Source organism: Loxodonta africana, chromosome 10 (assembly GCF_030014295.1).
Source record: "Loxodonta africana isolate mLoxAfr1 chromosome 10, mLoxAfr1.hap2, whole genome shotgun sequence".
In the NCBI taxonomy this organism is placed as follows: domain Eukaryota; kingdom Metazoa; phylum Chordata; class Mammalia; order Proboscidea; family Elephantidae; genus Loxodonta; species Loxodonta africana.
In genome coordinates, this window is record NC_087351.1 from 67,307,200 (window position 1) to 67,330,357 (window position 23,158).

Genomic DNA, 23,158 nt, shown 5'->3' on the forward strand with positions numbered 1-23,158 from the left:
TCTACGACTGAGGTTTTCTTTACCTAAATAAAAACCACAATCCAAGTAGTAAATTAAATCATCACACCACACTTTCCCTCAATTCTACCGCCTCTATTTGTGAAGACCCCAGACGGAGGTAAAAACCACCCAAAACAGTTTTAAACAACTGCAGCAACTATACAGTAAATATATAGCATTCCAATGAGACAATTTGGAAAAAGTCACTTTATGTATACTCAGGTATATCAATTAGTGTAACAAGTAATAAATGGTTCACAAAGAAACACAGATACATTCTGCCTTATGAGTCCCTAGATGGTGCAAAAGGGTTAAGGGAATTGGCTGCTAATCGAAAGGCTGGAGGTCTGAGTCCACGGAGAGGTGCATTGGAAGAAAAATCAGCCAATGAAAACCCACAGTTCTACTCTGACGCACGTGTGGTTGCCATGAGTCGGAACCAACTCCACAGCAGCTGGTGGCAGAACACCGCCTTATGGAAGCCCCAAACTATGAAACTCTTAAAACTCAAAAGAGAGAAATGTGATACGTTTGTATGCATGTTAGCGTGCATACCTGGAATGCTGTATGCTAGCGGACTTCCACACACATTTTCAAATATCATCACAATTTTCTAGAGACATTTATTACACGAAATGAGAAACAACTATTTAGAATACATTCATCTGGAGTGCATATTTCTGTGCTGTATTTCAAAGAGAAAAATATTTTTATTTCCCAAAGGTTCCTAATAATTTCCTCACTGCCAAATCCAATAACCCTTCCTCAGGCCATATCTCATGTGAGCACGCCTCAGCAGGACTCTGTGGAACCCTGTCAGCAAACCACACACAGGCCTTGCTGCTGCTTTTCCTTTGCCCCTTTTCAGTGCCCACCATCTGCCTTGGGGGAGCCAGGCTGCATTTTCTTTGGTGGACAGTTTCTCCCATCCATTGCCCTCCAGGGATTTACCCGTGGAGCCAGCTACAGGGCAGGACCAAGTCTTGCCAGCAGCCCCTATCTCCCTGCTATTGCCCCCAGACAAGCACACAAGGCCTTGGTTCTTTTAATGGTTTCACTAATAATTATTTTGGGAAAAATGACAGAGATTAACAAAAAAATAGAAATTGGAAATATTCCAGAATCATACAGTCTGTCTTTCTAGTCTATGTCCCAAAATTTGTTACAGCCTTTGGAATGACAAAAGCCCAGTGTAGGCCTCCAATGTCCCTCACCACCAGATCTCACCTTCTGACTTACTGTTTCCAGGGTCACACAGGCCTCATTCTTCCAAGATAGGCCTGCTTCCCAGTAGGAAGTATGGCAACAATAATAACTAACGTTGACATTCCAGGCAGTGCTTTGAGGGCTTTATGTATACTAATTAAACCAGAAGATGTACCACAGGGTTTCCCCCTCGGTCTCAAGTGAGCAATTTATATTTCAAAGTACCTCAGACCAGGTGGGCCCCAGTTTACAAGGCCTCCACGCTGTCCAGAATTTTTTATTTTGCAAGTGGTGAAATGGGATAGGGATTCTCCCCACAATCTTCCTACCTCCACGTCCCTCCTTGAAACTTTCTCCTTTAAACAAACCAATGGCTACTGTGAGCAGTTTGTTAGCTCTGGGTATCTCTTTTCTGTTTCCTTAAGGTTCTCACTATAGTTCATCTCTGTTCTTTCCCTTTCTCTTTTTCTTGGCAAATGTGCCTACTCCAAAGCCACCTTTTCAGATTCTTCTCCTCCTAGCTCTATTCCCAAACTCCCTTATGCCTGTGAGATCTCTCATCTGAGGGTTACTAACTCCCCCAAAAATCACCTCCTCCTCTCTGTCTCAGTCAGTTACCAGTTTGAAGACCCAAGGCAGCCCGGACTCCCCTCCTCCCTCAGGCTCTACATCTGTGTGACAGTACCACAATCCCCTTTCTATTCTCAACATGTCACCCCAGTGCAGGTCCTCACTACACTGCCATCACCTCCAAGCCAGCATCCCTGCCTCAGCTGGCCCTATTCTCAACATGTCACCCCAGTGCAGGTCCTCACTACACTGCCATCACCTCCAAGCCAGCATCCCTGCCTCAGCTGGCCCTATTCTCAACATGTCACCCCAGTGCAGGTCCCCACTATACTGCCAACACCTCCAAACCAGCATCCCTGCCTCAGCTGGCCCCACACACCCCTACCCGCTCATCTTGCTGAAGCAGCTGCCACTGTCCTCGTGGCACTTGCTGACTAAAAATCTTCACAAACAATTTTAAATTCTGTAGCTGGCCTCTTCGTCCCTCGCTAAACACAAGGCTCTCCGATGCTGTTCTGTTCAACTTTGCTTTCCAAGGGGCCTCTGCACGTACAGGTTAAGTCTCCAAGTCCTCCAGCCTCCGTCCACACACAAGCCAGCTCTCCACCATTCCTACTTCCTTCCTTCCTGCTAGCTCTGGAGGCTTAGCCTGTTTTTTGGTTCCTCTTTGGTGTTGCCTTATCTATTCTTGGGGTTCTCAGCATGGGACTACCACTGTCTCCAGATCCCCCATAAGGGTCTTCCCAGGAGATAGACGGGAGTGATCCATGGGTGAGGTAACAGTTCCTCCAGTCAGAGAGCTCCTGTGGGAGCCACACGGTTCTCCAGTTCTCTGCTTGGAATTCCCAGGGCAGAGTCCACCTGGCATGGAACAGGCGCTCCTTGAAGTATTGAAAATGAAAAAATGAACAACTAGATGACTCCCAAGAGGCCAGCTGGAACAATTTTGGTTCCAATGAGTAACCCACATTTCTGGGAACCTGCAGGAGCAGGCAAACGGGCCCCTCCCAGAGACCCCTGGACCTTTCCCCACCAGTGCCTCTCCCACCACTTCAAGGTTAGAGATATAGTACCTACCAGGACACCCGGAGCTACAGACACATCTCACAGAACTAATTAATTAAAGAATTAAGTCTTTTTCACTTAATGTCTTTTGGGAGTAACGATTACAAAATCTTTCCTCTAATTTTAGTTTCGCTGAATAATTGATAACTTTTTATTCAAATGCTGAAGCCAGAGTACTCATTTTCTTATAATCCTACACAGATTTCAGGAAAAAAAAAAGTGTATGTATGTATGTGGAGCCCTGGTGGCACAGTGGTTAAGAGCTCAGCTGCTAACCAAAAGGTGAGCAGTCTGAATCCACCAGGTGCTCCTTGGAAACTCTATGGGGCAGTTCTACTCTGTCCTGTAGGGTCGTTATGAGTTGGAATCAACTCAAGAGCAATGGGTTTTTTTTTTTGTGTGTGTGTATATATATGGAAACAGAGAGAGACTGTATAAAGGTTAAAGCAATGGTGCAGAATATTAATAGGTGAATCTAGGTAAAGGGTACATGAGCCTTTGTAATATTTTTAGTTTTTGCAACTTTTAAGTCTGAATTTATTTCAAAGGAAAATAACAATTCATTGGAGATGGGCCCCTACCGTTCACCTGGTCTGAGTGGAAACAATCCAATCAGAGTTCCATGAAGAATCTTCTCTATGCTCAGAATATACAGACACCCTTTTAACTCAGTGCTAAAGTCACTCTTGATGTTCACCCTTCAGACAAAGATTAGACAGGCCCACAAAACAAACAAAACACACAGCTCAACCACGTATGTGAGACCAAATGGACACACCAGCCCCAGGGCCAGGACAAGGCATGAGGGGACAGGAAAGCTGGGGAAATGGATATGGAGAACCCAAGGTCGAGAAGGGGAAAGTGCTGACACGTTGCTGGGTTAGCAACCAATGTCACAAAACACGTGTTAATTGTTTAATGAGAAACTAATTTGCTCTGTAGACCTTCATCTAAAGCACAATAGAAAAAAAGAAATCTTGTCTAATCCTCCACTCTGGTTGAGGCTGGTATGGAAAAGGGCACCTGGGGAGTTCTACTTCTCTTAGCTACAATTCACTCCCCTCACACACCTGTGTGGATCTAGTGGCCCTAAGCCCCTCATGGAAATTCATTTTTAGAAGCAGAGAAGAGGATCGGAAACCTCTGAGGCCAATCCGATCTCTGTTTTTCTAGTCCTATGTATCTTCCCTAAGAGGTACTCACTCCTCCCAAGACAGGAGGTACAGAATCACAGACTGTGAGCTAGGGTGTGCCCTATAGCCTGACTCAGGCCCTGGCACCATGCATGTGCGTGCATGCTTCTGCAGGACAGAATAAATGTGAACAGTAGGATCAACGGCAAGTTACAGAAAACTCCAGAGCCTCCAAACAGTGCCCATCACACTGCCAGTATCAGACAGGGTCCTAAACAACCACAACACTGGATTTTATTAGTCCTTTCCATTTCTGATAAACTGATGGCTGAAAAGTGGAAACCTGTTTGAAGTGCATTTCTTTACTCTGACTGAGGCTAGACATTTTCTTTTTTCATTTGAACCTGGTTACTTGCATTTCTTTTGTGTGAACTGCCTGTTTGAATTCTTTGCTTGCTTTTCTATTAGACTGCTTGTCTTTCTTGATTTGAAAGGTTTCTTTAAGTAGTCTAGATTTTAATCTGTTGTCTGTTATATAGGTTGCAAAACGTATCTGTTGCTTGTCTTCTAACTTCATGGTATCTTTTACCGCAGAGACATTTAGAGTTTTTACACAGTACAGTGTGTAATTCCATCCCTTTATGGTTTCTGTGGCTGGCTTGATAATTTCCTCCACACCCTATGATTATAAAACATTGTCTTTTCTCCCAGTTATTTTATAGCTTTTTTAAATAAAGTCTTTTATACCATCTGGAATTTATTTTTGTGTATGGAATGTAGCATAAATCCAACTTTTTTCCCATATGAATATCCAACTGGCCCAATGCCACCGAGCTGCTATTATCATCTGATTCAATATGCCACACCTATGATATACCACATTCTCACATATAAAGTGCCTGTGTCTGGACTCTCTATTCTGTTCTTCTAATTGTTTCATCTGTTTGAATGCTAATAGCTCTCTTTAATTTTGTTTTCAGAGGGGTCAGCCCATCTCCCTTCATCATTCTTCCGCAAAACGTCCTTGCGCACTATGCTTCTAGGTGAACTTCAGAAAATCCCACACCTCGTGGGTTTGAACCGCTGACTTTTTGGTTACTGGTCCATTACTTTAACCACTGTACCACCAGAGCTCCTTATTTTTATAATAATTACTAAAGTTATTAATATTATTATTAAATATATTTATCATTATAAATTTCCTAATATGAAACCCTTTACAGATAAGGTACAGAAAGGATGGAAAGCAAATACACAGAAATCAACTGCTAAAGCTGGGATGGTTTTGACACTCAGGTTTCCACACCTCGTTAACGGTGAGTGGAGCTTGCGGGGAGGGGCATGAGCTCCCTATAAAATGGCATCAAATTTTGGGTATATGTGTAGTTTCCTGAGAGAGTTTGCTGCTTTTGCCAAAGGAGCCTATGTTTCAGAAAAGTTTACTTTTTGCGGGGGAGGAAAAAAGCAAAAGACAGTGTTAACATTAATTGCAATGTGGAGGAAGCCGGGTATACCTGAGAGTGGAGGCAGGCTGGGGGCTCTACAGGGCGCTCCCCTTGAGCCTTGGATTCCAGCATCAAAGCAAATGGATAAGGGAAAAGACAGCCCTAAAAGAACTTTCCCATCTTTCATTCTTTAGTTCTCTTTCAAAAGTGCAAATATGTTAACCAAGTCAAATCTCTGCAGAAACGCATGTCGGCAGACTGCTAAGATCAAGGGAATGAGATAAACACCCGGAGCAGTGGTGCTTGGATGATCCTGAAGATAAACCTCGTCTATTTCATGCTTTTATGGGCTGAGGGACTAAAAAGATCCCACAGAGCAGCCTTGGTTGGTTTGTTACTGACTCCTGTTTTTAAGCCAATGGAAGATTTCGAACCAATTCGTCTCACAAACTTCTAATATCCTTTTTATCCCCAACAAATGGTGGCCAGGCCGACTCAGGGATGTAAAGAAAACTGCGATGAAGAAATGTTGGGATGGGCAGGAGGCAATGAGCAGGCACAAAAGAAAGTGCACAAGGAAGGACCGCAGGCGGCCGTGAGGCGGAGCAGAGAAGCGGCCGCCCGGGGCCTTCGGGGCAGGACAAGAACGCCCCTGGCCAGGAACGTCGGGGCTCTTCTCCCGCGTCTTAGGAATGAAAAAAGGTTTTGTATTTTCTCTGAAAAATGATTATGTAAGGAGCATAAAAATTCAAATATGATTAGCCATTGTTTCCTTCTCGGTGGGGCTGCATTATTTTTGCCATTTCTGGAGAGTTTGGGGTTGGGGAATTGGTCCCTGAACTCTGCCAACAAGCTCAAATCTATTTAAAAGTAGTCGATAAACAACACTTAGAGAAAACCAAGAGATTTCCTTCTTACCTGCCAAGGTGTTCAGAGTTCGGACTGACCAGGTGCATTAGATTCCTGAGGGTATGCAGTGGTTGTAACTGATCTAAATTTACATGCTAAAAAACAAAGAATTGATTAATATTTTCGCCTACATAGTAAACGAAAACTTAGTTCACAGCACGTTTTCCATACCTGAGAAAAGCAAAGGTAAAGGATATTTGCATTCAATTTCTTCACGGCTCGGGTAAATTTCTGTCTGCTGAGATTTTCCCCACAAAATTCACTGTAAAATAAACACAATTTGTAAAGTTGTACTTTTTGGAGGAAATCTGATGTTAAAATGTTCGTTTTGAAGAAAGTATGCTTTCCACTACAGTTCAGTATAAAGCATACCCCATGTGTCCTTAGCCCCTTAGTAAACTGCACAGGCAGAAACTTTCTAAAAATGAACTTTTACCCTCAGGGACAGGCCATTTTATTGCATTTATACAAATTATAAATGCATACACCCTTTGACCAAGCAGTTTCACTTCTGGGAATTTATTCTACATAAATATTTGCACCCTAAGGGAATGATGAGTGTTCAAAATTGTTCCTTGAAGCATCAACAGGGAACTGGTTAGATCTTGGGAGATTTACATCAAGGAAAACACTGCAACTGTCTCCCTTATGCAGAATGACAGCCAAAGGCTTACAATGGCCACAAGGCCCCATATGGTATGCCTTCCTCTCTGCCCTCCTCCTCACTCCTCTTCCCCCGGGCTTTGCGCCTGCTGTCCTCACTGCCTGCAGCCTCTTTCCCTAAGTGTCTGCCTGGCTTGCTCCCTCCCTTCCATCAGGTTCACACTGACCACACACCTGCCCGCTCTCACACAGCAAGCCTCCCCTGGCTCCACACTCCCTTTCTCTCAGCCTGCTTTAACCTTCTCCATAGCACTCATCACCATCTGGCATACTGTTTACTGATCTGTTTATTATTTGTACCCTCCATTAAAATGTATGTAATCTCCAAGAGGGCAAGGACTATGTCTTGCTCATCATTGTACCCCTAGTGCCTAGAATAGTGCTTGGCATAGTAAGCACTCAGTAAGTATTTGCTTGAAGAAATAAAAACTTAAAAAACAAAAGTACAAAACACCTCAGTAGAGCATGCTACCTTTTGTGTTTTAAAAACAAAAAAGGGTAGATGGTAATAGTATATATTTATATTTACTTGAAATGCAAGGATAACTGGAAGGGAAGTAGGAAGGTCTTAGTGGGGACTGGCTAAACCTTTACACTTCTCTTTAATTTTAAACCATGTGAGTTTACTAAAAAAAATAGACAAAGCTGGAACTGTTAGAATTTACCCAGTTCTTGGGATCTGCAGGCAGCATAACCTCTGAATATCTTGGTTTCTCCTTCTATTATTTTTTCCAGTGGGGGAACACTGTGGTCTTCACGTGCAAATGTAAGGTAATGAAACAGATGTGCACATGAGGCTTACAAAAGTAATCTTGATATTTCATAGCCTTATCTTTTCTGTCTTGGTAATACTTAAAAATTCTAGTTTCCGGTTTAATTAGAATAAACAAGAACCCAAGAGAAACTTAAAAGACCCATGATAAAGATGACATCACCACATTCAGTTACTTGCCTGTTGCACAGTTTTTTGGGAAGATTGACATCGAGTATGTGAGACAAGATGTTGACCAGCTGAGTCGCGTAGCACAGTGCAGCACTGATCGTGTACGCGGGGTTATTATGCTCCATGTCTGAAGTATAAAGACACAATCATGCACTATCATAAATCATCCACTTTAATTCCAACAAAAACCATCTCTCATCTTTAGATATTAATGAACCTAGGTCTTATAATTTATACTGTTATCATTTACATTACTGACGGCTAAATTTTACTCTTACTCATAAAAGCTCCGTGGCCAGACAAAAATCATTTAGATATTTTGCCGAGTAGGATATAACATACGTAAATGAGCCTAAATAGACCCAGCATAAATTAAAGTCTAAACCACTGATCTGCTTGGACCTGAGGATGGAGTTTAGTGTGTTATCAGAACAATTAATGCCTAGGAATTCATTCTTGGAATGATATTCCCTGAAATCTAGTTTAAAATCCAGTCAGTTCCAAATGAAGACATTTCTGTTTCTTTTCAAGATGCCCAGTTAGTCCTGGGACACTGGAGAAGAGTTAGTAATCATTAAACAGTGCTTTTATCAGGATTTTACGATCTGCTAAGTACCTGCATAAATGCTTTAAAGAAGTTATTTTACTTAATCTTCATACGAACCCCTTATAACTATCCCTGTTTTAAGTATGAGGGAACTGATTCTGGAGAAGTTAAATTATGTGCTCAGGAACAGATGGTAATCTTCAGAAATAAATAGTGATGTGTAGCCGTATTTCACCTCTTTGGAACCTCTGCTTAAATGACTTTCTTGATGAGGCCTTCCTCGACCGCCCTACTGAAGACTGCACGTAGTCACCACCACCGCTCTGCCCCAGCACCCCAACCACCATTCCCATTTGTTTTTTCTCCACAGCATTCTATCATCTCTAATATGTAATTTATGTATTTATTTATTTAATGTCTACCATTTCCTCACTAGAATGCAAGCTCCATGGGGATTGTGCTTGTTTGCTCACTGGTATACACCAAGTGCCTAGAACAGTGCCAGGCACAAATTAGGTGCTCAGTTAACATCTACTGACTGAATTGATCAATGAATTAATGACTGGAGAATTCTAATAACAACTGAACTCTCAGTGTGAGGGGTCTTTTCTATTCCATACATATGCAACATATCAAAGCTCTTAACTCAAGAGACAGAACTAGACTAATGAAACGCCACTGTATAAAACCTTCCAGTGGCTTTCCATTACTCACAGGATGAGATCCAACCCCTTCCAAGAGGTCTCCATGACCAAGGCCCTGCCCACCTCTCCCTCTCCATCCTTTCATTCCCCTTTCAGCCTTGCTCATGCACTCCTGATCCTTTTCAGCTTCTTACAGTTGCTCAAACACTCCCCAACACAAAGCCTTTACACAATCTATTCCCTTGGTGTGAAACGTTCTTCCCCTGACTAGTTTCTTTTCATCCTTCAGGTCTCAACTTCAATTGTCACCTCCTTAGAGAGGCCTCCCGTGACTACCCTGTGAAAAAGTAGTCTCCTCCTCTGTCCCCCTAGCTACTCCCTACCCTCACCACAATGCTGCTGATTCTTTCCATGGCTCTTATCCAGGCAATGGTTCATTTGATCATGTACTTGTTTCCTGCCCTTCTCTCCACAGAAGGGCTAGGGGCCACACCTGTCTTGGTCACTTCTGTATCACCAGTGCCCAACACTGTGGATGACACAGAGAGCATGCTCACTAAAAATTTGCCAAATGACTACATAAATGATCCTTCTCCAACAAAGAGAAATGGCAAGAGTTTTAAGGGTTTTTCTATTGGGCTACTTCGATCTCCCATTTAGAATTGCTAAAACAAACTCTTTATAAAGTTATAAAATAGAGATTCAACACGCTAAATACACTTCTTTGGATAGTGAGGTTTTTTTTATATAAATAAAGCAATAATGACCCCCACAAGGCAAAATATCAAAAAGGCACGTTTTAGGCACAATTTTTCCTAAGTTCACCTGGGGCAACAGAGGAAGGAGAGTCAGGAATAGGAGAGAGACATGGAATTGCCTCCATGAACAACTGCCTCCTTTGTCATGAGACCAGAAGAACTACATAGGGCCCGGCTGCCATTAGTGAACATTTTGATCAGATTCCATAGAAGAATCTCAATCTAAGGGGGAAAATGCAGAACAGAATTTCAGATTCTCAGGGACTCTACATTTCTAGAGCCATGCAAGGTAGATGAACCCCTAAAACTAATGCCCTGAGAAAATCTTTTAAACCTTCTCCTAAATTCATCTTAAAACCGAAAAGTAGTTTAGCTTAACTAGTAAAAAAGGCCTGCCCTGAGCATTATGCTCTTTTAAAAACTATCTACATGAGGTCAAACTGACAACAGCAACTTGAAAGTTGAGACAGGAACCTTAGGGGGCAGTGAGTTTACGTTAACGAGGGAAGAACAACTCAGAAAAGGAGAGTGAGAACAGTTACACAACTCAAAGAATGTAATCAATGTCACTAAACTGTACACATAGAAATTGTTGAATTGGTGTACACTTTGCTGCGTATATTCTCAACAACAAAATAAACAAAATTTGGAAAAAAAAACATGTTTTTAGTCTACCAACTAATGAATGGATAAATAAAATGTGATACAGCCATATAATGGAATATTATTCAGCCATAAAAAGGAATCAAGTTCTACTATATGCTACGGATGAACATGGATGAACCTTGAAGCCATGACAAGTGAAAGAAGCTGGCCACAAAAGACCACACATTGTATGATTCCGTTTATATTAAATTTCCAGGATAGGTAAATCCAGAGAGACAGAAAGTAGATGGGTGGTCACCAGGTGATGGTGAGTGGGGTGAAGGGGGGGTGGCTGCTTTGTGGGAACAGGGTTTCCTTTGGTGGCGAAAATGTTCAGGAACTGGAGGGGTGATGGTTGCATAACACTGTGAATGTACTAAGTGCCACTGATGATTAATTTTATCCTATGTGAATTTTACCTCAATTTATATATATAAATTACATATGTTTTCAAAGAGCACTGTGCTTCTCACCAGGCCCCTGTGTTGTTTTCTTCTCTTCTACCCAACTGTAATAGGCAGAGTAGTCCCCATTGTTAGGGAGGCTAATCCAAGGCCCTGTAATGCTAATGCTGGTGTCTCCATTGTGATCATCACAGACCCATCTCCCTGAGAGGTAAGTTGTCCTGCGGGCTTCGGCAAGCTTGCTCACGGTGCTGGAGGTCATGGCACTGTCACTCTCTGAAGACACATCCGCAGGATCTCTAGAAATCAGAATACACACAGGGATTTCAGGAGCCTGGGTTTTAATGGGCATGCAATGTACTTGCCAGATACCCACTGAAAGTTACATATGAGCACAGGAACTTAACTGGAATGTAGATAATTGCTATCAGAGATGAGGATGGCACAGAAGAACACAAAAGGGTGAGAAAGATGGCACACTCTGAGTTAGTGCCCAAACCAATTAGATTCTCAAACTATTTGGTCTCATGACCCCTCTGTATACTTAATTTTTTGAGGACCAAAGAGCTTTTGCTTATATGTGATGTATGCTATATTAAAAGTTAAACCTGAGAAAATTAAATATTTATTACGTCATTCAAAAAAATCTATTATATGTTAACACAGCAAATTTTTATGAAAAAATTGATATTTTCCCAAACAAAAAAATGAGTGAAAAAACAGCATTGTTTTACATTTTTGCAAATCTCTACTCAAGTCAGCCAGTTATTCTTTCAAGTAAAAATAGTGTTCCATGAAAAAAGCAGCTACTTCAGCTTGCAAACCAGTCACTCAAGTACTTTTCCATAAGCCAGCGACAGTACCTCAGTCTGCAGCTCAAGTGCTTCATGCATACTTCCCATTTCATTGCACAGAACATTAAAAAGATGTGTACTCAAGGATTAAGATTTAAGAAAATTAATAATTTTTACTGTTTTATCAAAAACAATTTTAACTGAAACTTTTTTTTTTTTAAACTGCAAGTGTGTGGTGGTGAAGGCACAGTGACCACACTGCAGCTGGGTGCCACTGCCGTGATCTGTGTCAAGGCCAGTCAGAGGTCTTACCCACACCAGGGCTTTGGAGCCACCGGTGCAAATGTCAACACAGTGAACGTGGAAAAATTAGGAGCCCTGGTGGTGCAAACAGTTAAGCACTCAGCTGTTAACCAAGAGCTTGGCGGTTTGAACCCACCCACTGGTTCCACTCCAGGGGAGAAAGACTTGGCAATCTGCTTCCCCAAAGATTACAGCCAAGAAAAACCTATAGGGTAGTTCCACTCTGTCACATGAGGTCGCTATGAGTTGGAATCGACTCCATGACACCTAACGATATAATTATTATAAAAATCGTTTTGACTGCACATACCCCAAGAGGGTGTTGGGCACCTGCAGAGGTCCAGGGACCATACTGTGAGAACTACCGGCCTAAAGGGTGGAAGAGGAATTCACCACAAGATGTGAGAGCAGGCACAGATGCATGGAGGGGGAGTTGCACAGCGTGCCTGGGGAACAGAGATGTCTATGCAGTTGGTGTACAGGACGCACAAGGGAAGTGCCAGGAGACAGTGCTAGAAAAGCAGGCAGACTGGAAGGGCCTTCTGTGCTGCGCTAGGTTTAGATTCTGTCCTCTTGGCCAATGGTCCTCACACTTTTCCCTTCTGCCACAACATACGTGAGAGATTATTCCTACTGGCTGTCACCAAAAAGCCAGAAAACAGGGCTATTATGGCCAATTCTACCAAGCAGCTGTACCTCTATGTCTCCTTCCTCCCATTCACGGAAGTTTAGAGAAATGCAAACAAACAAATCTTATTTTAGGAATAACTTCAAAACCACTTGCATTTAAAAACAAAAAAGTACATATGGCATGAGATTAAGATTAAATTATCAAGGTATGGAGGACAACGTTTTTCTGTGTTTTTTTTTTCCTAGTATGTTTGTTATACATATTCGTTTCCTTTTTAATTTCCATTTTTAAAAATAATTTCAGCTTTACAAAAAAAAAAAAATCATAAGAACAATACAAAGTTTTCCTGTATACACTTCACCCAACTTTCCCAAATTATTGATTCAGGAACATACAATGATCAAAATCAGGTAACTGACACTGCTACAATACGATTAACTCATCTACAGACCTCATTCGAATTTCTCCAATTGTCCCGCAAATGTCCTTTGTGGGGTCCAAGATTCAATCCAGTATCACAGATTGCATTTAGCTGTTAGTCTCCTTAATATCTTTCATCTGGAACTCTGCCTCACGCTTTGTCTACTGTAATGTGCTGTAACATTTAAACCTCTGACCCACCAGAATTTAATTTGACATGTCTCTTTTGTGGCCAGCTCTCCCCGCCAACCTCTGGCTGTCTTAACACCAAGTTTTGGGTTATCCCGCTTTTCCAGGAGTGTGTGTCAGCCCCTTACTGGAAACTGAGTAAGAGTACACAAGCCTGAGCCTCACCCCACGCCTCTGAGAGCCCCCGCCCTTCACCGCAGCTGCGCCCCAATTTCGTGCAGCGTGTACTGTTTGCTGAAGCAGATAAGACTTCAGTTTCATTACCAGGAAAACAACTCCAGAATGAAGCTCAATAAACGAGATGCTGGCACATGTGAAAACACCACTTGGAACTTGATCTATTCTGAATGGAAAGGTTTGCTTACTGTACCTCACACCCGTCTTTACTTCCTCGATTGGAAAAATGACAGAGGTGAGCTCTAATATATGAGCTCGCCGGAGATTTGCCAGACGCTCATAATGACTTCTTAAGTCAATGGTTTTTTTCTCTACCAGGTCACCAAGTTTGCGATTGTGCCTCTGAATCTTCTCTTTTTTCTCTTGATGCCGTTGTGCTCGGCTGTAAAGCTTCTGGTTCTTTTCCTTGGTTTTGAGAAGGCCTTCAGAATCTAAAATACATAAATCACACTGAACAAGTGGTTCTTGGGTACTGGAGAACCCCATCCCACAAGCATACGTGCCTCTCCTACAGTCTAAATGGAAAGCAAAACCTCAATAAAACTAGATCACTAGTTCATTAAGTAGAAATGTTCAGAGTTTAGCTCAAGTGATTATACATAAAGCCAAGGGAACCACCTCCACAAAGACTCTGGATCTCACTCAGTAATCATCGCTGATAAAAGGAGTCACTCAGTGACCGCTGAGTTTCAGTTAAGCATAGAAGTACCTGACTTTCTTACTGTAAGCCGCAAAGAAAGTCATGGTAGGCAGGGCAGGTATCTAACTCAAGGTTGAAAAACTCACTGGCTGTCTGATTTCCCTAGAAACCTCTTAGGTGTGTCTTGGGTTACAATCAGAAGCCCCGGGATAATCTCACGGCATGTGGTCATGCACCAAAAAAGGATGAGCAACAAGAGACCAAGGGCTCTGAAAAGTTAGTCAAGCGCAGCAGCAGCCAGCAGGTGGGAGCACTTATCGGGTGAGCACTTATTACACACTCAGCACGTTAAGCACTGCAAGTGAACAAAAGCCTGGCCACACAACCAGGAAGGAGACCTACATGTGTCCTGTCAGATGTGTGTCCTTTCTGTGGAAGTTCCTCAGGTTCTGGAACCTAAGATCTGCTGGGGTTGTTGGGTTGTAACAAAACTTAGCTAGGATAGCAAAACCAAGTTGTAAAACCTCGACAGACACCTAGGAACCACTTAAAAAACAAACAAAAAAACCAAACCAAACCTGCTGCCATGGACTTGATTCTAACTCACGGCGACCCAGAGCAGACCTGCCCCATGGGGTTTCCAATGCTGTCATCTTCATGGAAGTAGACTGCCACAGCTTCCTCCCACAGAGCAGCTGCTTGGCTTAAACCACCAACCTTTCGGTTAGCAGCCAAGCACTTACCCACTAAATCACCAGGGCTCCTAGGAACTACTTAGAAACCAAGCTCATTATTCTTCCAGGAAACCTCCTCCTGTCATTTTAGGCTTCTCTACGTCATCATTATTTTTGAACTGTCCCTTCTAAATCAACTCTTTGATGGTCAATTCCATCAGCAGGTCTACACTTCTTTATACTTAGACTTTTCATTCCCACTATCACAATCCTAGTTAACGTTCACGAAGACCCTACCTGTTTCCAGCTTGGCTCCATTCCAAGCCTCCATGCCTTCCTCTGCTGGCCCAGTCTTCATAAGCTACGGCTCAAATGCTTAGCGGTTATCCATTGCTCATCAAACACAAACCAAACTTCTTAGCCTCAAGACGACCCCCAAACTGATATATATTCTACAGTTCCCTTCTGCACACCCTTCACGCTAGCCTTACTCTATTACTAGATGCTTCAAATCCTTTTTTACAAAGTAGAAATACTTAAATAAACTCTAGATGGATGGATAGATGCTGGACCAGTCAACATTCCCTAAACAGTCATCCTTATATAGTTTTTCAAATCAACATCTCTCCAAGAATGCTTTCTATTTGCCCCTAATTTCCCAATGTCCAAATTTTACTTATTCAGCCATGATCCCCTCCATAAATGCTTCCCAGACTTCTTGCTCCTTGGAACTATATGGCAATGTCTTTACCCCTCCTACAGCACATATCCTTGGTTCTTTTTATCAGGCCCAACCAAAACTTTGTCTTCTGCCTAGAATATAACAGGCATCTAATAAAACGCCTGTGGACTGAAGCCACCCTTTTACTGAGGACCACCGAACCTAGGTGTTTAGTTGTGGGCAAAAGATTTGTTACAGTTTTCTCTTTAGATGCATCCTTTTATCATCCCTGCTCATTGTGACTGTCCTAAAGGTTAAGTTACATGGTTCCATCACACACTTTCCAGCAAGCTCATTCATTTTCATGATCTTTACTGAGTTCTCTGTAAGTACTCAAATGAATCTATCTAGGCTAGATAAACGAGTAAGCAAATTAGCCAGTAAACATATTAACTAGTAAGCAAGGTACGCAGGCTTAATGGTGTTTCCTTACTAATCCGTAGTGCACAATTTCACATGGGTTTCACCACATCCTCACTATTTCAAAAAACAGGTGAAATTGTGCACTACAGATTAGTAGGTAAGCACAACTAAGCTGGTGTATACCTTGCTTATTGCGTAATCTGTGCCTGTGTCTAGCTATGTCTTGAGTTATTTGGCAGTCAAATTTTTTTAGGACAATTTCAAATTTAATACTATGAGCCCTCATGTTGTACGGGTGGCAGGAAATCATCACAGATACCCACTCAGCACCTAGTGCAGACTCAGCACTCAGAGTTTACCTTTTTCTCTCCATGCATCCCACCCCCCTAAATGCAAAAACATTCAGATGCTATTGCTGTAATCTACTCCTGTGTCCTGAAAATCACTAGTAACTCTGACTGCAGCATGGATCGAATCAACTCTGAAACTAACTGCCCTACCTAAAAAAACCAAACCTGTTGCCGTCAAGTTGATTCCGACTCATAGCGACCTGACAGGACAGAGTACAACTCCCTCATAGGGTTCCCAAGGAGCACCTGGTAGATTCAAACTGCCAGCCTCTTGGTTGGCAGCCACAGCATTTAACCACTATGCCACCAGGATTTCCAAACCTACCTATGCTGTATAATGTATCTGTATTATACTGTACCATACATACCTATATTATGAAATCTTAAAAGATTCTGGAGGAATAATTCATCAGGTGCAACAACTTCTAATTTGTACCCTTCTCTGAATGTACATGATGTTTCCAAATGAAGGAAAAAAAAAATCAACATGGTCCCCAGACCCTTTGATAGCCCAAGACTGGAACCATTCCTAAAACCAATTCTGCAGACAGGGATTGGCCTGGACTATAAGATAGTCAATGATGCTGGTGAGGAGTGAACTTCGTGGCTCAAGTAGACACATGAGACTACGTGGGCGACTCCTGTCTGGCGGCGAGATGAGAAGGAAGAAGGGGACAGGAGCTCGCTGAACGGACATGGTGAATACAGGGTGGAGAGGAGGAATGTGCTGTCTCATTAAGGGGAGAGCAGCTGGGAGTACACAGGAAGGTGTGTATAACTTTTTGTATGAAAGACTGACTTGCTTTGTAAACTTTCACCTAAGGCACAACAAATAAATTTTTTAAAAAAGTAAAATATTTATTAAAAAAAAAAAAATCAAGACAGACTTGGGTAGGAAGCTCTTAATTCGTGGGCTTGGGGCCATGCATCACTTACGGAACCCACCAACTCCCTTAAAATTGTTTGCAAAATTTTGTGACTCTTGGTCTAGAAGGTGGGAACTAGGCTATCTGTAAAGAACAGTGGTTCCCAGCCCTTGCAGGCCATCAGAACCACCTAGACCGGTGCTACTCAAAGTGTGGCCTATGGATCTGGGCCCACAGCTTGCAACAACAGAAGAAATACAAAATAAGTGTTGAGAAACTTAACAGCAATTTGACACTGCACTGACATCCAAGTGTTGGATCATTCTTCTAATAATTAATTTTTATCGTATTTTACAAAAGTATCAGTTTATGACAGATTGGAAATTAAAAAGGGGGGGGAAAACCGGTCCTTCACTACAGATAGTTTGAGAAGCACTGATTGTAGTCCTCGTCCATGACATTTTAATTTCCTAAGTCCAAAGTGGATCCAGGATTCTCTCTAGACTTTAAAAAGGCCATCAGGCGACTCTGATGCTTTGCTAGGGGCGAAAACCACCGTTATAGGGTCCTCAGGTTTAGATCCACGTTTTTTATTTTCTGCAGTTGTTTTTGATTTTGGGCATTAGAAACTTCTTAAAAGAAGGTGATCAAACCTTTAAACTTGCTCATGAGAAAAATGTGCAAGCTCAGTAAATTCAGCAATTTCAGGAGGTTTACTGATGCCTGGTGGCAAACCTCTGGTCTGAACATCACGGGCGGATGGGAAAGAGAGTGGACCAGCGCTGGATGTCAAGCTGTCACGCTGCTACCGAAACCATGTAAAACTCAGTAGGTAATCCGTTGTCTGTAGTTCTGAGCACCTGTTCACTATACTGCCCACCTCACCCAACCCCTTCCCCCCAGCTTATTAATCCTGTGAAACTTTGCACAGCCTTTATTAGGACAAACATTTTCAAAGGAAACTTTCACACCGCCACATCCTCCTATAAACACATGCTCCTGAAAGCAGTAGGTAAACAGGAAAGGGACACACAATGTATGCAGGTGACCCATTCAAAACTCTAAACACTGATCCTCAGAAACACATGGAGTATTTCTAAGGACATAGGATTATTAAGAGGACCAAGCCTTAAAGTCTGACAACTACCTATGATAAAGTATGAAGTGTATATATAATGTAAAATGAATACAGGTTAAAAAAATGTAGGACACTCACTAAGGGAGAAAAGGCCAATATTCCGTGCTTCTGACGTGAGCTGATTAAAACAAATGGGTGTTAAGTTTTTTGCATGTGTAAACTAAGGCAAATGGAAACACATAGATTCCTTAACTTTTTAAATTAAGGGATAGTATTTATTAAAAAAAAAAATTCCTCATGCAAATAATTACGAAGAAAAGAAGGCAAGCAGCAAGTAAAGTATTCCAAGCTGTTCTTGTCTCTCCTCGTTCCTCCTCTCTCCTTCACTCTCTCCCTGCATCTCTAGCTTATTAATCCTCTGAAATTTCACAGGAGCCCTTTATTAGGGCTCATTGTTGTTGTGTGCTGTTGAGTCTATTTCAGCTCAAATCGGCCCCATGTGACAGAGCACTGCCCCATCGGCTTGTCTTGGCTGTAATCTCTACGGAAGCACGTCGTCAGGGCTTTCTCCCAGGCAGTCACTGGGGGGTTCAAACTGCAGCCTTTCGGTTAGCAGCCGAGCATTTAACTATCTGCACTACCAGGGCTTCTTTTCTTAGGCCTGGATGGAGTGGAGATTACTTACTTTTCTTCATTTCTTCATTTCCTTTACATATTGTCTGCTTCAGCTGTTCAATCCTCATCTTGCAGGACATTATTTTCCATCTCTGGAACAAAGTGTACAACAAACATCACAAAGGTTGTAACCTGATAATTAACACGCTCTGTTTACCCTGGATCACTACTTATTTTCAGGTACATCTCCGAAAACATAATGAAGACCAATCTATCTGTCATAGCTTTAAGTGCTACAGCAGATTAAGAAAAAGAAAACTCAATGTTATTCTAGTTCATTGCAGAAGTTGCTAGGAAATTAAGAGAGCAAGAGAAATTCACATAGTTCCTGCATACGTGTCAATGAGCACAGAGAAGACTGCTGAAAGATATTCCCTAAGCCTGCTCTGTCCTATATTAGCTACTAGCCAATTAAAGTTACATAAAACTAAAAACTCAGTTCTCTACTCACACTAGCCACATGCCGAGGGTTCCAAGTCACGTGGGGCTACGGACACCACACTGGACAGCACACGCAGAGAACGTCTGCACCACTGTACCAAGTTCTACCGAAGTGCCGCTCTAAGCCGTTAGTGCTGGCTGCTCAGGGGACTGCTACCATCGTTATATTATTTCTCTTACATAGTAGGCAAATATTACTTGAAAAGTAATAAAAACTATAATAAAAACAGTTTTTAAAAAAAGTACGTAGCTCAAGTAAGACTTCCTGAAAAGCCTCAGAAATTCTCTGGAACGTGAAATTGCCTCTTCACGTCACCAGGATCTACGCAGAGCTTTCCCCAAAGCGAATAAAGGGGCAGCAAAAACGGGACCTAGCCTGATTTATTCTACGATGCCTCCAACATCTCCATAAATGTGGATAATTACAAGTTCAAAACTTATGTTCGGATGTTGACAATGTTCTACACTTGTCTAAACAGTGTGATGGTACAAGATACAGAATAGATTACAGGGATGTTACAGTGGGCAAAACTCTATAAACTCTCCAGTGGAGTCAGAAAGATACTGAAAAACAGATTCAGAAGAACTGATAGACCAGCAATGAGACTTTTTCACTTTAAAAAATTGTAAGTAATGCTTCTTGTTGCAGGAAAAAAAATTAAACATCAGAGAAGTGAAAAAAGAAAAAGCGATTGCTGGCCTGAGTCCTTCTCATTCAGCATCACAGCAACACGCAAGCCACCACAGCACAACGAGCTGACGGGAAGTGGTGGGGCCACAACTACAAAGGCTGCTAATTGAAATATCGCTTACTACTCACCAGCTGATCTGTTATCCGTTTTCCTTCCATAGCCTTTAATACTCTGTAAGGAGAGAGAAAAGAAAATAAGCTCTTAAAAATGATTTTGTAATCAATTCGTAGAAAGTGTTAGAAATACCAAGGTGGGAATTAGCACTCAGAACACTTTCCAAATTCCCTGTTCTCTGCAGTTTTTTTTACCTCCTTCCTTTTGCATTCCCAACACTGGCCGGTTCCTTTCTACAAATGTCCACAGTGAACTTCCACAACACTCAGAGCCTTCGTCTGCATTCATAATCAATAATTTCCATCAGTCATTATTAATGACAGTCACAAGACAACTCATGATCCAAAATTCTATGATTAGGTGCCAAACAAATGGCATAAATCAGCATATATGAAAATCTGTTGCATGGAATGAAGCGTTTATGGGAAAAAACAAAGTTTCTGTGATCAAATAGTAGAGACATTTCTGAGTTAAATAAATTCAAGTGGATTTCTCTAATGCAGGATGTTTTAGAACGTAATCCGCTGAGAATGTGTTTATCTGACTACTGCAGACTCTCTTGCGAAGCTCAAATCACACTTTGCGGGACCCGTGGCACATGTGTTAGCACAGACAGCAGAGAGGGTGAAAACTCCATGGTGGCACGGTGTGGGAGCACTTCACTGGAGACAACCCCTGAAGAGCCACCAGAGATGGGCAGGATTTGCAGAGAAGAGGAAAAGCACTCGGGGAGAGAAACTGTGAACAAAGACAAACACCTGGGTGTGTCTGGAGACGAGCGCTGCATCAGTTTGGGGCAGAAGGTTCTACAGGACAGCAATTCTCAAACCTAAGGGGTGAGAGGTTCATCAGGGATGCCTTTTTATTTTTTTAATTAATTAATTAATTAATGTTTTTGTTGTTGAGAATATATATAGTAGAATACACACCAATTCAAAAGTTTCTACATGTACAATTCAGGGACACTGAGTACAATCAAGTTGCGCAACCATCCTCCCCCTCACTTCCGAATCATTCCTCCCCCATTAACGTAAACCCACTGCCCCCTGAGTTTCCTATCTAATCTTTGGAGTCGCTGTTGTCAGTTTGATCCCATATAGACAGGCCTTAAAAGAGCACAGTGCTCAGGGCAGACATTCTTTACTAATTAAGCTAAACTACTGTTTGGTTTCAAGAAGGCCTCAGGGGATATTTTTGGTTTAAGGTTTAATGATTATCTTAGAGGGGTGCTTGTTTTTAAAAACTAAGATTCCCAGGCTTCACTTCAAGTCTACTGAATCAGACTATCTGAGGATAGGGTTTCCAGAATCTGCATTTTTAACCACTGTTGTTGATAGTTGCTGCTGGGTTCATTCTGACTCTTGGTGATCCCAAATGACCCCATTATTATTCCAGTTAATTAATTCTGACATAGATGATCTGCAGACCACACTTGGAAAACACTGACACAGGAGAAAGAAAGGTAAATGGAAGCAGTAATGTCCTAAAGGAGTCACCGCCACTAATTTAAGTCTAATCATGCCCACTTTCCTGGACCCATTTGTCATATATCAGCATCAGGGCGATGGGTTTGACTTATCCATTCAAGCATTCACTGAGTGCCTATTGTGTACCAAGCACCATGTACGATCCCGATATTTTCTAGAAACTTGAGGATCTCTCCCAGGTGCACTGCTCCTTCCCGGCTCACCCACACTTTAAGAGATTTTACCCTATGCTCAATAAATTAGCAATTCATTTATCTGCATACCACAGCACTGAATTACACCAAATGGTGAAGAGATAATCCCCACAAAATAAAAAGTAAAACACAAAAAAAACTCACTCTTTTTGAAATTCTTCTTGCTTGCTCTTAAGTAGGCTTAATCTTTCCTTCTTGTCACTAAACCTACGAGGGGGGGGAAAAAATCAATGTTTATTTAAATGTTCATTTTTTTCAGTTCAATGAGATTATGCAAATTCCTGAGAGCCGATTATTTCCGCAGATTCATCTGAAATGCTACTGTCCTGAAAGTGAATACCTGGGTACAATGGGATACACACAGCTATTTATCATTTTAAGGCTAAGTTCAAATTCTCAACTTCAAAATGTTTTCATAACATGTCTATAGATATTTATCCCCAGGTTAAATTATTTTCCAAAGCAGGCACATGAGAAAACTTTAAGTGAATGTTAATTCAAGGAACTTGACGTATCCATTATAAAAATCATTTTAACTACTAAACTTAATTCTGCTCTGACCTATAAATTAGTTCCTTAAAATTTTTTTTCCTCACTAATTTTATTGCTAATTACAGGCTAACAAGTTATTTAGTAAAAGTTATCAAAAAGAAGGCATATTGCATTGCAATGTTAATTTTCTGTTTGTCAGTTTTAAATCTGTTGCCGTCTAGTCTATTCTGACTTATGGTGATCCCATTATTACAGAGAAGAACTGGGCTCCACGGGGTTTTCTTGGCTATAATCTTTATGGAAGCAGATCAACAAGCCCTTCTTTTGAGGCACTCCTGGGTGGGGTGGGTTTGAATCACCAACCTTTCAATTAGAAAAAAAAAAAAACCATTGCCGTCGAGTTGATTCTGACTCATAACGACTCTATAGGACACACTAGAACTGCCCAATAGGGTTTCCAAGGAGCAGCTGGTAGATTCGAACTACCAACCTTTTGGTTAGCAGCTGAGCTCTTAACCACTGCACCATCAGGGCTGCTTTCAACTAGTAGTTGAACACAAATCCTGTGTGCCACCCAGAGACCTTTTCTGCTCTTATCATTTTCTTCCTGCTGTCTTATTTTGGGGTTAGTTTGCCCTTCTTTTTGAAATTTAAGGTGGAAAGTTAGGTTATCAATTCTAAGCCTCTATTCCTTTTTAATACAACCATAAAAATAAAAAACTCAAATCTGTTGTTGTTGAGTTGATTCTGACTCATAGTAGGACAGTGCGGAACTGCCCTATAAGGTTTCCAAGACTGTAAATCTTTAAGGAAGCAGACTCCCACATCTTTCTCCCATGGAGCTGATGATGGGTTCGACCTTTTGGTTAGCAGCTAAGTTCTTAACCACTGTGCTAACAGGGTTCCTTAATATAACGACATAAAG

At 41.8% G+C, this 23,158-nt stretch overlaps 1 protein-coding gene across 3 annotated transcripts in view; it reads right to left on the reverse strand.

The window, feature by feature from the left end:
- The window catches only part of ATG14 (autophagy related 14), a 78,294-nt gene that overhangs the window by 25,526 nt on the left and 29,610 nt on the right, over positions 1-23,158 (reverse strand). For 2 of the 3 annotated variants that reach the window (XM_064292511.1, XM_003408663.4), the window contains exons 2-9: positions 21,886-21,948; positions 20,075-20,117; positions 18,824-18,905; positions 13,640-13,877; positions 11,002-11,231; positions 7,944-8,061; positions 6,500-6,590; positions 6,338-6,423 (exon numbers count right to left, since the gene is read on the reverse strand). In XM_064292511.1, coding sequence (XP_064148581.1) covers positions 6,338-6,423; positions 6,500-6,590; positions 7,944-8,061; positions 11,002-11,231; positions 13,640-13,877; positions 18,824-18,905; positions 20,075-20,117; positions 21,886-21,948 — 951 coding nt within the window. Of the gene's footprint in view, positions 1-6,337; positions 6,424-6,499; positions 6,591-7,943; positions 8,062-11,001; positions 11,232-13,639; positions 13,878-18,823; positions 18,906-20,074; positions 20,118-20,818; positions 20,890-21,885; positions 21,949-23,158 lie in introns of those variants that run through there. The other variant, XM_064292510.1, reaches the window with a different exon arrangement.